General features: G+C 38.5%; 1 protein-coding gene across 1 annotated transcript in view; it reads right to left on the bottom strand.

The window, feature by feature from the left end:
• LOC128222322 (uncharacterized) overlaps window positions 1–14,068 on the bottom strand; it is a 30,879-nt gene extending 16,811 nt beyond the window's left edge. The window contains exons 1-5 of the mRNA XM_052931303.1: window positions 13,943–14,068; window positions 12,555–12,666; window positions 10,127–10,254; window positions 4,652–4,768; window positions 3,504–3,692 (exon numbers count right to left, since the gene is read on the bottom strand). Of these exons, the coding sequence (XP_052787263.1) occupies window positions 3,504–3,692; window positions 4,652–4,768; window positions 10,127–10,254; window positions 12,555–12,666; window positions 13,943–14,003 (607 nt within the window). The 5' untranslated portion in view covers window positions 14,004–14,068. The remainder of the gene's footprint in view (window positions 1–3,503; window positions 3,693–4,651; window positions 4,769–10,126; window positions 10,255–12,554; window positions 12,667–13,942) is intronic.
• Between the last annotated feature and the right edge of the window lie 2,016 nt (window positions 14,069–16,084).

The following is a 16,084-nucleotide window of genomic DNA, read 5'->3' as shown; positions in this document are numbered from 1 at the left end:
TGCATGATATAGAGGTGCAGTTGTATTCATGAAAGAGGTGCACCTCCATTTTAAAGTTTTAAAATAAATGTGCTTCTATATTTACAACAGCACATGGATATAGAGGTGCACATCTAAATAAGATACAGGTATACCTGTAAAGTAAGCAGATTTTAGTAACATTCTCCTACTAAGCCATGTTGTTTCATGGAAAGGGTGCAGCCCTTCCCATCCATGGTTTAAGACGCAACTCTCACTCAGCCATTGTGATGCTTGGCGGGATTGGTCTCCTGTCCGACACCCTGGACAGAGTAATTAGTTACAATATTTCAAACAATCTTAGGCCAACAGAAACACCATCGGCCTGCATTCGCCCATTCATTTTTCAATCACAATCTCGCACTCCACCATGGTTTTGCTTGGCAGGAGGGGAGACCCCTCCCGCACCCTCCCCGCCCAACCTTAAAGTTACTCTCTGTTACATTTTCATGGTGTTGCTTGCCAGGACAACCCTGCCACACCATTCCCATCAATGTTTTTCATCTCTCAGCCCTGCTGTTTGTTGACAGATGTTGACACCTTTTTGTCCATCGTTATTTTCAAAATATCTGAAATGGACATGATCTTAATCCGCACCTAGTTCACCTAAATAGCCGTCAACGAGTCTTTTGACGATTTCTTTTACTATGGCAGACTCGTGACGTCCACCATCCCAGCAATAAGTAGCGAACGGTCATTGCGCAGAAATTCCTCGAGGCCACAATTTTGAAATTATCTCCGTTATTAATTCAAATGTCTACGAAAATAATATTGCCTACTATTAAACCCATTGTTATTCATCTCATTATGCCAAATAACATGTTCAGATATCATAAACACATGTGTTGTTCGTTTATCAAGTATCCAGATATCCGTAAATCTGGGACAAATCTGACAGGTTGTGTATAGTTTAGAACGGTATTTGTGACCCAGAATACGGTGTATTTATGTAAAAATAACGACTCTAATGACAAATTCAATCCTGTTTAGATCAATGTCGGGTATACATGTATATTGAACAATTTTGTCACTATTATTCAACATCGATGCATAATATTATTATATATTATTTCGCCCGGTGTTAAATGGTAGATAGTTGTAGCGTTACAGGGATACATAAGAAATGTCAAAATAATTAATAAAGTATCCCTGAACGCTCATTATTGTAGTTAGATCCGCACCAAATCCAGTCTATCACTTTTTCCAGTCACAATTTCTCACTCAGCCATATTGTTGCTTGGCATTAGAGGACACCCCTCCCGCACCCTCCCCGTCCACCTTTTGAGTTAATCTCTGTCACACAAACAAGGTATTGCATGGCAAGATGGAAAACTCTCCCCATCTATCTTTTTGGTAAAATCCCGTACATATCTATGGTGTCAGCCCGCTAGCTCCCTTTCAACATATTTAGTCACAATCTCTTATCCCCCATTGTGTTGCTTTGCCCGAGGGGTCACCCCTCCCGCACTCTTTTTTTTACAACCTTTCAAACTTTCATACAAGCTGTGGATCAAAGAAAACCATTCATCTTTGCAGTCACTCTCACTCACAAAGCCATGGTGTCGGACCGCAACCGTCCATTTATCTTCAATCTTACCCCTCCCGCACCTCCCCCATCCAACTCCAATCGTCCAGTGATTTCTGAACTGGTCAACAGTATGTCATAAGTTTATGAAATTGATACTACTTCTTTTTTATGATTTACTGAATAGTGTTTTTACAAAATAATCATACCTGTTACATGTACGTGAAAAGCTCTGCTATGTGTACCGGTGTAATCCATGGTCGCAATTAAATCGGTAATCCAATAGGGATAAATTCTTAGCAATTTCTATCTGATCAACAATTGTCAAACATTTAAATAGTAGGGTAAAATCCATAATGATAACTACCGGAGAATAAACTTTCAGAATAGTGACCTTCGTTAAGAATGGTAAACAATGCGTATGAATATCTTTAATGAACAAATGAATACAATATATAAATATCCGACAACCTATGACTTATTTGTCTTTGTGTCTTAACCAAAAGTATTCATAGTAATTTGTTTATAAGCATACATTGAACAATTTTGAAAATTACTGGGGCGCTAATTCGCATCTCGTAGTTTCAATTTTCATGAGACTTTTTTCTTCACGGAAACGGCCGATTTTGCGATGACCAAAACTACCGAACACAGTGTCGTCACGCTCTGATGAAATTTTGGTTACCGGCATGCACACGCTCAATATGGTTTATGAACAGAAAAATACTGGTTCCATCATCTTTACGTCTTTTTTTCAGGCTCATAGTGGCTGCACTCTTGAAAGAAAGTAGTGCTAAGTGTATATGTGCATACATGCAGCCGTAATAGGGCTCTGCCGAGCTTCGCTCGATTTAGATCCCGCATTACACTATAGTACTGGTGATGAACATCAAGACATACTTATAATGTGCTTATAATGAGTATGTACTTAGCCGTATGAGCTTGTTGTCACCCTATGTTCATGGTGTCGGTGACACACACACTTTCACTCCGATAACGCCCAGCGTATATAAAACTAGTGTCTGCTGTGTTTCATGTTATAACAATTATTTAGGATATTGTATGAGATCGATGTTTTTTTCTGTTCATGACGTCATTTCATGTAAAAAAAACTTGATTAAGGAGAACCTGAGAATAAACTGTCAGAATAGTGACCTTCGTTTAGAATGGTAAACAATGCGTATGAATATCTTTAATGAACAAATGAATACAATATATAAATATCCGACAACCTATGACTTATTTGTCTTTGTGTCTTAACCAAAAGTATTCATAGTAATTGTTTATAAGCATACTTTGAACAATTTTGATAATTACTGGGGCGCTAATTCGCATCTCGTAGTTGTAAATTTCATGAGACTTTTTTCTTCACGGAAACGGCCGATTTTGCGATGACCAAAACTACCGAACACAGTGTCGTCACGCTCTGATGAAATTTTGGTTACCGGCATGCACACGCTCAATATGGTTTATGAACAGAAAAATACTGGTTCCATCATCTTTACGTCTTTTTTTCAGGCTCATAGTGGTTGCACTCTTGAAAGAAAGTAGTGCTAAGTGTATATGTGCATACATGCAGCCGTAATAGTGCTCTGCCGGGCTTCGCTCGATTTAGATCCCGTATTAAACTATAGTACTGGTGATGAACATCAAGACATACTTATAATGTGCTTATAATGAGTATGTACTAAGCCGTATGAGCTTGTTGTCACCGTATGTTCATGGTGTCGGTGACACACACAATTTCACTCCTATAACGCCCAGCGTATATAAAACTAGTGTCTGCTGTGTTTCATGTTATAACAATTATTTAGGATATTGTATGAGATCGATGTTTTTTCCTGTTCATGACGATCATATCATGTAAAAAAAACTTGATTAAGGAGAACCTGGCCGAAACGTTGTTTCAATAATTATGTTGAATATATTTCATTACGTTTAATAATTTAATATGAAATACTTTGCATTGTTGTGAAGTCGACGTCATTTATATTCGCTGGTATCTCACTACTTTTTCCTGCATGTGTCGTATCCGCTTTCGTTTTCTCAATCGTTACTGTTGTAGTATCTTGCGTTGTTTCTTGAATAGAAACAGTTCGATTGACAACGTCGCTACGCCTTGTGCTCCGTGATACGGTTGAGGTTGAATCTGTCATGCAGACAGTATTAGTATGAATTATATGAAACCATAATAAATACTACGGATAAGATATTTAGAAACGATACAACGGAAACTTCAATGACAAACCAAGCATCCAAAACACTTTATAAGAACTCTTATACTAGGCAAACAGCCTCACGGTAGTTATCGAATCAAAAGGTTCATATAGTGATTGTTAAAACATAACGCAACAGCCTATTACATACAATGGCACATCGTAGCCGCCCGACGCTAGATTGTAAACCGCTTTGCTACGCGTTATTTTCATATTTCTACGATTTCTCAAATTGATGGAGTGTACATTCGGGTAAGTCTTTATGTTGGCAAAAAGACAATTGTTTGAACTCGAAATTTTGATGCATACCACTAGCAGTAGTCGTGTACTTTAAGAATATTTAAATTCCATACAAATATAACGATATGTTTAACCAACTGAAATCATATGTTGTGGTTCATCTTTAAGCAAACCGAAATGTTGATATTTACAACGGAACTTAACATTGATTTAAATAAAGCAACAGTCTATGTTAAGGCAAATATCACTCACAGTATATTGCACAGTAAAAGCTGTTATTGATTTTAGTCAGTTGAAGTGGAAAATATATGCAGTGGCTGGCACATTAAAAACTATGTTGTATCCCACTAAATAACATAAATATTTTCTGACGCCAATTAGATGGTTATTCATCTGAGTAAGTATACCATTTATTTTATAAGTTTATTAGGTGTTTTACTATTGAACCGACTAATTTTTGCCGTAATCTTTTTATTATATGAACTTTATAAATTGCGTCGGCTTTGATCCACATGGCCATAATTAACATTTTTAGTTAAAGAAAGACCTATTTTAAGCGTTAAAATGAAAAACAAATGCGGCCGCATTTATACAAAAAAACAATCTCGAAGGACCAGCGAGTAATCATAATTACAATTCAACTTGCTCGTACCTGTTTCAGTCCGGCTAGGCTTGGATTCCCTTATCCTTATTTGGTTGCTTTTGATAGTTGATCCATTATCTGCAAACGCGCATTCCCATTCGTCCCCGCTATGCACTGACGGCTCCACTAGGGGATTACAAACGTAATTTGATCATTATATCAGCGGGCGTACGAACACATATGGTTATATTTTCAGTTAAGTACTATGTCCGTATTACCACTTCACTTAAGCTGTATAATAGCAAATTCAAATCTGAACAATGGACCCTTAGTTTTGAAAAAAAATATATTTATAGGTACATTTACTCAGATACACATGTATTCGTATTCGAAAAGCGATAGTACTATACGTTTGTTGATAGTATAGCCCCCTTATAGATCGAACTTCTTTACACACACGAGGAACATAAAAATATGTTGTCATTTTGACCAGAAACGCATTGTTCTACGAGGCGGAAGTTGAGGTCCATTAAGATTTTGCGGTCGATATAAACTGCATATTTAACAGCTAATAAAGAACTAATTGTTTTATTATATGATACCGCATGATCTATTATGATGTCCTTCAACTGATTTTGATAAACACTGTACTTTCTATATATGGACATGTCAATATGGCGTTTATGAAGTGGGTTTACCCGCGTTATTATGGCGTCATATGATTCTGGTTATTATTGTGTTATATTCTGTCTACAAAAGTAGCTCACGGTTTATTAATATACCATTGATAATAAACTTTGGAGTTTGAAACAAAACTCAATACATTAATTCAGAGGTTTATGGTAATGACTAACAGGCACTAAACAAGTGACGAAAGACGCTACAAAACAACACATGACATACAATAAATGACTTACAACATATGACATTCAAAACATGATAGACAACACGTGACTCTATTTATATGTATTATACCTTACATAAATGTGTCCTTTCTTTGGGTATATAAAGTAGACCGGTCCGTATATCAATATGTTTTAATAACAATCAAGTTTTTATGACGTCAGCGGTACATATCATGTTTCTTAGCCGGTCCAGACCTCGTCAAAAATAAAATATGGACCGCTGACGTCATAAAATATGGACCGCTGACGTCATAAAACTGAAGAGTGCTGTTTGCAATTTTCACAACGACATTTTTTCCCAAGTAATCATTATTAGATTTGTTCAATAAAACACATCAAAGGCACTTAAAAATTATTAAATGGTAAAAAAGTGTTCGATATAATATAAGAAATATAACACACCACTTCGGGCCATATGGCATTATAAGGACCGGCCAGTCAGCCCCCGAAGGTGAATGGACCTCGGCTAACGCCTCGGTCCATATACACTTTAGAGTGCTGTTTGGCCGGTCCTTATAATGTCATATGACCCTCAGTGGTATGTAATATTTCTTAAATATAAAACCTCACCAGGCGAATGATTTAAAATCTTGGTAGAGAACTATAAGACAATGGTACTCAACCAAATATCTGAACTTAATTTGTTTTCCAACCTGTACTTATGGTCCGAATTTTAAAAAAATACGTAATTAGGTCAAAAGGTCACTTGTCAATGTCAATATTGATAACTGTTTGCTAAACAGTACACATGGCCCAAGTTTCTTGACCGAAGCTTAAAAACGGTCAAGGTCATCAAAGCCCAACATTAATATTAGTTTTTGGGTTGGGCCAGCTTAAATATACTTTGGTAGTACAAAATGACATTTGGGCCATCGCTTAGGAATGTGTTGATCTGAATAGCGATACTCGATAGTACGTTGATGAAAACGCAAAATCACGAAACTATGATGGTGAAAACGCGACAGTACGATGATAAAAACGCGACATTACGATAAAGAAAACGCGATGATACGACACTAAGATGATGATAATGCGATAAACTTTCGTGTTTTCACCATCGTTCATTCGGGTTTTCACCATCGTAATATCGTGATTTCGCATTTTCATCATCGTACTATCGTACTGTCACGTTTTCATCATCGTACTATCGCGTTTTCATCATCGTACTGTCGTGTTTTTATTATAGTACTGTCGTGTTTTATCATCGTACTATTGCGTTTTCATCATCGCGTTTTCATCATTGTACTATCGTGTTTTCATCATCATACTATCGCGTTTTCCTCATCGAACTGTCGTGTTTTCATTATCGTACTATCGCGTTTTCATCATCGTACTGTCGTGTTTTCATCATCTTACTATCGCCTTCCGGTGTGCATAGAAGAATTTACCCTCCATGTGACAAAATGCCGGTTTCATGTGTACTTGTATTAAGTCATTGAATCATGTCTTCAACTGAAGTTTTAATCATGCATTTTGAGTTCAGCTGAAATACGGTTCATTAAAAGTTTAAACAACGATTGACACAATAAAGATTAAATTATTAATTGCCTTCAAACAAACCAACCAGTCAAAACAGTATCTTCGAACAGTTTTCCAAATGCAGAACCTCTGAGGTCACATCATCATCATCATCATCATCATCATCATCATCATCATCATCATCATCATCATCATCATCATCATCATCATCATCATCATCATCATCATCATCATCATCATCATAATCAGCAGCAGCAGCAGCAGCAGCAGCAGCAGCAGCAGCAGCAGCAGCAGCAGCCGCAGCAGCAGCAGCAGCAGAAGCAGAAGCAGAAGCATCACCACCAACAACAACACCACCACCACCACATCCACCACCACCTCCACCACCACCACCACCACGAAACTTTTAATTCATCATTCATTTTGTGTTCAATTGGTCACTAGCAAGCACTCATTAGTATGCCGTTTTCTATGAACAAAGGCGTCCACAATAATTCACAAGTGCATGTGGATTATTTTAGATGTTTATTTAAATAATACGAGGTAAAGGACTCATATATTACAGATACAATAGGAGCATAAGCAAAATATAGTCAATCAGAGAATAGACCGCGAGTAGTAGTAGTAGTTCTAGTAGTAATGATGGTTATAGTAGTAGTAGCAGAGGTATTAGTAGTAGTAGTAACAGTAGTAATAGTAGTAGTAGTGGTAGTAGTAGTGGTGGTGGTGGTGGTGGTGGTGGTGGTGGTGGTAGTTGTAGTAGCTGTAGTAGTAGTAGTAGTAGTAGTAGTAGTAGTAGTGGTGGTGGTAGTAGTAGTAGTAGTAGTAGTAGTAGTAGTAGTAGTAGTAGTAGTAGTAGTAGTAGTAGTAGTAGTAGTAGTAGTAGTAGTAGTAGTAGTAGTAAAAGTAGTAGTAGTAGTAATAGTAGTATTAGTGGAAGTAGTAGTGGTAGTAGTAGTGGTAGTAGTAGTGGTAGTAATAGTAGCAGTAGTAGTAGCAGCAGCAGCAGCAGCAGCAGCAGCAACAGCAGCAGCAGCAGCAACAACAGCATCAGCAGCAGCAGCAGTAGTAGCAGCAGCAGCAGTAGCAGTAGCAGCAGTAGTAGCAGTAGCAGTAGTAGTAGTAGCAGTAGTAGTTGCAGTGAATGGTAGTAGTGCTAGACGTGGTCGTTGTGATAGTTGTGGTAGTGGTAGTTGTAGTGGCAGTGACAGTGGCAGTGGCAGAAGCAGTAGTAGTCGTAGTAGAATTATCATTCATAAAAAAGACAGGTGCTATTATCAGGTTTATATGACGTAGCGTCATTTCACTTCAGGATGTGTCATTCGCTGGGTTATCGTTAGGTTTGTTTTTTTCTAAACGACTAAGGAGTTTACGAGACGTTTCTTAAACACCTTTGTAACTGTTATTAAGTTGGTTGTTATTATGATTGTGCATTTACGATAATGGTAGATCGTAAAAATGCTCTGAAACGCACCCCTGTATTCGACATTTTGTCTCTGCGCCGGAAAACGAAAGATCGATGATGAAAATACTACAGAACGATGCTGTAAACGCTATAGCACGATAATGAAAACGCGTTTGAACGATGTTGTAAACGGAACATCACGATGATGAAAACGCGATAGTTAGATGATGTAAACGCTATAGCACGATGATGAAAACGCATTAGAACGATGATGTAAACTCAACAGCACGATGATGAAAACGCGATAGTACGATGATGTAAACGGAACAAAACGATGATGAAAACACGACAGTACAATGATGTAAACGCAACAGCACGATGATGTAAACAAGACAGTACGATGATGTAAACGGAACAAAACGATGATGAAAACACGACAGTACGATGATGTAAACGCAACAGTACGATGATGAAAACACGACCGTACGATGATGTAAACGCAACAGCACGATGATGTAAACAAGACAGTACGATGATGTAAACGGAACAGTACGATGATGAAAACACGACCGTACGATGATGTAAACGCAACAGTACGATGATGAAAACACGACAGTACGATGATGTAAACGCAACAGTACGATGATGAAAACGCGATAGTACGATGATGTAAACGGAACAAAACGATGATGATAACACGACAGTACGATGATGTAAACGCAACAGTACGATGATGAAAACGCGATAGTACGATGATGTAAACGGAACAAAACGATGATGAAAACACGACAGTACGATGATGTAAACGCAACAGTACGATGATGAAAACGCGATAGTACGATGATGTAAACGGAACAAAACGATGATGAAAACACGACCGTACGATGATGTAAACGCAACATCACGATGATGAAAACACGCCAGTACGATGATGTAAACGGAACAAAACGATGATGAAAACACGACAACACGATGATGAAAACACGACAGTACGATGATGTAAACGCAACAGCACGATGATGAAAACGCGGTAGTACAATGATGTTTATCGCATTATTACCGTCATATTATCGCGTTTTTATCATCGTACTGTCGCGTTTTATCCATCGTAGTTGCGTGACGTCGCGTTTTCATCATCGTACTTTCGAGTATCGCGTTTCAGATCAACACATTCACAGGCGTTGGCCCTAACGGCATTCCGTTATGGTTCATCATATGATATAACATTGGCAATGTGGTTTGAAGCAAGAATATTTTATTTTATAAGTTCATAATTTGAACTTGGACCAATATATATTGCTACATACAAAATATCAATGGTTTGAGCCTAACGGTGTCAGATAAGAAGATTTTTAAAGAAACTCTAAATCAGTCTTCATGAAACTTGTGAACCCCAGTGCTTGGCCAGTTCTTTCCCAGGGGACATAATTTGAACGAACTTGGTAGGGATCTATCATATCTTCAAACCATTTATCAATGGTCTGCGGCTTGTGGTTTGAGACAAGAAGATTGCTCATATATACATGTGCTGGAAATTGTGATACCCTGGGTTGCGCGAGCTTTATCCCGAAGGTCATAATTTGAATGAGCTTGTTTGAGAACTACTTAATGATGCTACATACAAAATATCAAGGGTCTTGGCCTAGTGTGTCCAGAAAAAAATATTTTCGAATATATCCCTTTATATCATCATGTTAATCAGGTCCTCTTAAAACATACCCTGTTGTCCAAATGTATATTTTAGATTTAACATACCTATCAGCGTACAAGTATACATGGTTATATTCAAACACCGACACTCCGTTGAAAACGGCAGCTCAGGAGGACTTGTTTTACAGATGCCGTTGACGTAACCAATAGAGATGACCATTCGACCTTGGTTCCTACGGATAAAATGATGTTTGTTTTTCTTTTGAATAAAATGAGGATGGCGGAATGAACCCTTGAAAACGTCACTGATTTTTAAGCATGTAGTACAGTAGTGTCTATATTATGCAGTACCTTTCTTTTAAAGCATATAATAACGTGGTTTCTTAATCATAATTTACAATTTTTTTCCAGAAATATCTTATACGAAATGAGCATGTTTTTGTTTCAAAAAAGTCAGAACTATATCAACAATGATATGTAGCTTTGAGGTTATTGTCGTTTATTTGCATTTTCGTAGCCATGAAATAAATTAAATCACCTATTGTTTCATTTCTTATTGAATATTTGAAAATAAAGCATCGAGCACCCACAATACATTGTTGATTATGTTGTTGTTTTTCAGACACAAAAACATAGTTATATTGTGAACATACTTTTCCGAAAACGATAAAAATGTTCTTTATCCAAAATCTTATTAAATCTTCTTTTGTTGGTAACCATTTAGAATTTCAGGTGCGATAGGAAGGGAATAGCCCTATGATTTCGGGTAAGGGTAGTTTGCATGTACCAGGTTATGCCCTAGTTTTTCTGCTCCGGAGAAGAGTCATATGTATCAGGTAAAGATTCGGTTTCAAGGGACGCATTAGCCAGGTTCCGCACTAGGTCTTCAATTTCGAGGGGGGGGGTGTAAGCACGTGCCAGGTTTTCTCCCTCGGGATCCAGTTTCGAGGGGAAGGGACGCGTTTGCCAGGTTGCGCCCTTGGGATTCGGTTCAGATGGGAAGGGACCCGTTTGCCAGGTTGTGCCATTGGGATTCGGTTCAGATGGGAAGGGACGCATGCGCCAGGTTGTACTCAAGGGATTCGGTTTCGAGGGGAAGGGACGCGTTTGCCAGGTTGCGCCCTATGGATTTGGTTTTGAAGGTAAGAAACGCATTTGTCAGGTTACACTCAAAGGATTCGCTTTTCGAGGGGAAGGGACGCATGCGCCAGGATGCGCCCTATGTTTTCTGTTCCGTTAGAAAGGATGCATGTGCCAGGTTTCACCCTTAGATTACGGGTCGAAGGGAAGGGTAGCATGTGCAAGGTTCTGCCCTAGGTTTTCGGGTTTGAGGAGAAGGGACAAATGTGCCAGGTTCCGCCCTTTGATTTCGGTTCGAGGGAAAGGAACGCATGTGCCAGATTGCGCCTTAAGATTTCGGGTCGAAGCGAAGGTACATATATGCCAGGCTGCGCCAGAATATTTCGCTTCGAGGGAAGGGACGCATATACCAGGTTGCGCGAAGATTTCTGGTCGAGGGAGAGGGACATATGTGCCAGGTCCCGCCATAGGTTTCTGATTCGGATGGATATTAGGACCCGTGCATGAAAGCATCCTATTAGTTCTGATTGGAAGTGTCGCGAATGCCAGGTAACACGCTTGTGTTTCGGTACGAGGGGTGAAGAGACGCATGTGCAGATTGCACGATTAGGTTTTCATTACAAAGGGGAAGTAGCGCGTATGTACGTGTGCCAGCTTGCATTCTATTTTTTCAGTACGGAGGGGAAATGACTCGTGTGGCGGATTGCACCCTTATTTTCAGTACGAAGGGGAAGTGGCGCGTATGATAGATTGCACCCTAGTTTTTCAGTACGGATGGGAAGCGGCGAATGAGGCAGATTGCACTCTAGGTTTTATAGTACTGAGGGAATATCGCGTGTGTGGAAAATTACACCCTAGTTTTTTTCAGAACGTAGGGGAAAAGGCGAACGTGTTCCAGCTTTTACCCTTGTGCTTCAGTAGGGAGTGGAAGTGGCGCGTGTGGCAGATTGTACCCTAGGTCTTTTCAGTACGAAGGGGAAGTGCTAAATTAGGCAGATTGCACCCTAGGACTTTTCAGTACGGAGTGAAAGTGGCGCATGCTACAGCTTGCACCCTAGTTTTTTTCAGTACGAAAGGGATGTGGCGCGTGTGACAGATTGCACCCTTTTTTGTTAGTACAAAGGGAAATGGCGCGTGTGGCAGATTGCACTCTTATCTTTTCCCTACTGATGGGAAGTGGCGCGCGTGGCAGATTGCACTCTTAAGTTTTAGAGTACGGAGGGGAAGTGCCGCACCCTAAGCTTTATCAGAACGGACTGGTACTGTTCCATGTGCCAGCTTTCAGCCTATGTCTTTATCATAACGGAGGGGAAGTGGCGCACGTGCCAGCTTGGACCCTAGGCTTTATCAGTACGGAGGGGAAGTGCCGCATGTGCTGGCTTGCACCCCTTCTATCGACACTTGCCGGATCAACCTCAACGTTGTGAGAGCGATATACAACATAAAGACGTACCTGTACCAGCCAACTGAGCGTGCCGTACCTCCGAGAATGTTACAAGTCAGTGTGATGGTATTATTTGCAGCTATCCGAGTCGCAATCAGGGTCGGTTTTTGTGTTTCCAAACCTGAAAAAACATTTTTCACCGAACTGTCACCGCAACAGACTTAACCACAACCCGTGTTGGACAGCATATGAACAAATTTCAGACAAATCTAAACGACACTCTATTGTGGACAAGCACACCAAGTTTTATACAATTGCCTGCAGAGATCTTTGAATAAGAAATCATGTTCAATGCCAATATGGACATTTAAAATTAATTTAAAATATGGACAGTCTCGGAATAAATAGTATGTATTTATTATGGTTGTTACAGGCAGTCAGCATAGAAGTTACTAAGTTTCCAAGTACATGGGAAGTGATAAATGATGGTAAATAGTTCATTTAAACTAATGCTGACCTTCTTTAGTTTAAACTGATCTTTTTTACAACGATTCGGAAACAAATATTTATAAATTATATATATTGGTCGAGCGTGTTGTTTGTGGTGTTTGGGGGAACTGGATAACCTGGAGTAAACCCACTTGTCCGGCATGATAACCACGACAAACCACACGCGAATTCTGGTCCCTTATTTAAATTGTATAATCAATTTAGTGTGGGGGAGTAACCGGAGTAAACCCACTTGTCCGGCTTGCTAACTACGACACACCACACTCGCATTCTGGTCCCTTATATAAATTGCATAATCAATATAGTGTGGGGTAGTAACCGGAGTAAACCCACTTGTCCGGCATGCTAACCACGACACACCACACTCGCATTCTGGCCCCTTATATAAATTGTATAATCAATTTAGTGTGGGGTAGTAACCGGAGTAAACCCACTTGTCCGGCATGATAACCACGACAAACCACACTCGCATTCTGGTCCCTTATATAAATTGCATAATCAATATAGTGTGGGGTAGTAACCGTAGTAAACCCACTTGTCCGGCATGCTAACCACGACACACCACACTCGCATTCTGGTCCCTTATATAAATTGTATAATCAATTTAGTGTGGGGGAGTAACCGGAGTAAACCCACTTGTCCGGCATGATAACCACGACACACCACACTCGCATTCTGGTCCCTTATATAAATTGTATAATCAATTTAGTGTGGGGGAGTAACCGGAGTAAACCCACTTTTAGCATAATTAAAAATCAACTTTAAACCTTTGTTTAAGAAAATTTATTGTCATGCAATACGTTTTCACCATCATATTACCATGATAATCTATTAAAAGCAAATTATTTACAAGCAATACTTTTATTCTATTATATGCGGAGCACACAATAATACAATACTCTTAGAAGAGAAAGTGAGTCGGAACCAAAGTATATATATAATCGTACCTTTGACAAAGTGGAACGCATAAAAAAGATAAATACACGCAAAATTCCAACAAAGCGCCATTTTGTTTAATCAATAATGAAACTTTTAGTATATGACAAAGTCCAGATACATTATACGATTCCGAAACTGGAACTAGCCTTTTTTAATTGTTCTCTTTCCGGTTCAATTGTATCACATATTTCAAAGTGAGTCAATTCTTTATGACATTGTAAAACCACCGGACAATGAATGAGCATTTCCGTCCTTTGACCGTGACAGGCTCGAGGAAATAAAAGCAATAAACGCTAAACTTAACTTGGTGTTTACAAACTGCTATTCTGGTATTATTGTTTTGCTCATTTAAAAACATATTCAATGTTGTGTTCAATAAATATGTTTATATTGAGCAGATTTGGATAAAACTAACACTATCTATATTCGCACTTTATTTTCTGTACGATAATATTTTCATTTATTTTGCATGAACCGGTCGACCAGTCTAGACAAAGTTTCCCACACCTAGGTGGGTCATGCATATGTAAAATATTCGATTATTTCGCATGCACCGGTCGACCAATCTAGAAAAAGTTTCCCACACCTAGGTGGGTCATGCATATATTTAAAACATTCGATTATTTCTCATGAACCGGTCGACCAGTCTAGACGGAGTCTAGTCCATCTGTCCTTAAATAAACGCAACCCCACACCTGTATCTTCGGTTTGTGCCTGCGAAGTAATATTGTAAGGGCCGGATTTAGAACATCCACTCTCACTCACATTCCAACCGCATTCACGTAAGAGGCACTCTAGTGATCACTTAAAGTGGTACAAGGGCAGTGACACTCAAGTGATCTGTTCGTATTCACACGCCTCGTTAACACTTTACTTCATCAAGTGACCAATACAGTACAAGTACATGTATGTATTCATGCTTATATCGGTCATACATTATGCAATGTAAACATATGTTTATTTGAGATTTGAATACTAAATTGTTAGAAATGGCGACAAACAAACGACAATAATTATTGCTCTGAAACTGAAATTAACATTTTGAAACAATTGGTTGATAAATCGTAAACTTTCTGGATTGTATATAACTGGTGCAAAATGCAATAAAATGCACGTTTTTTGTTGTTGTTTTGCAGCCGTTTTCCTTGGTATCACGTGATTTAAATATGTGTTCCTTTATAATCTTGCTTTAGTAGTCTGCAAACAGCGGTCTTAGCATTTAAACATAAAAGATGAAAGTTGAAAACCCTTCATAAAAATTAGCGCGGGGATAGAATTAGAATCTACTTCCGATGGAACTCCAGAAATGTACGGAAAATTTATAATAATAATAATAATAATAATAATAATAATAATAATAATAATAATAATAATAATAATAATAATAATAATAATTATTATTATTATTATTATTATTATAATAATAATAATAATAATAATAATAATAATAATAATAATAATAATAATAATAATAATAATAATAATAATTCAACTTACTGTAGGCTGGGAAATACATATCAAATCTCTGACCAAACTCTGAAATGAACATGTTGTGTGAAACATCAAAGCTGGCTTGTACGTGAAGTTACCGGCCTATCGGCATATCGGGCTAGCGGCGTGAAGTTACCCGCCTATCGGCATATCGGGCTAGCGGCGTGAAGAAAGCGGCCTCACGCCCTAGCGGAACGCGCGGCTTAAAAATATTTCCTATTTCAAAACGTTTTATATGTTCTTTTTTTCTAAAAAAATGATCAAATGTTCCCATTTACAGATCAACATCCTTTAAGCGAATACATATTTTCCTCATTTTTTAGGCTGCTGGGTTGAGTTCTTGTGAAAATGCTGATTTCGCTAAATGATGTTGATTAACTTCACGCCGTTAGGCCGCTGGACTGCTTGATCGACTTTGAAAAAAAATGTTAATAATCGGTTCAACATGGTGAATTTTGCATAAAACATTTTTTAGCATTGTTTTAGAAGAAAATTCACATTTAAATGCATTATGTTAATGTATAAATATTTTTTTTTATTTATCGTGGTTTTCAAAGAAAACGCAGGAACAATTGCATTGAAATAGAGAACAAATTTAGGCAAACTTCGCGCCGCTAGGCCGCTAGCACGTAGATAAATATGTCTTCTCTTGCAGCCAG

This window comes from Mya arenaria, chromosome 16, assembly GCF_026914265.1.
Source record: "Mya arenaria isolate MELC-2E11 chromosome 16, ASM2691426v1".
NCBI lineage: Eukaryota > Metazoa > Mollusca > Bivalvia > Myida > Myidae > Mya > Mya arenaria.
Note: the sequence above shows the minus strand (reverse complement) of the source record. Positions and strands in the feature narration are given on the sequence as shown.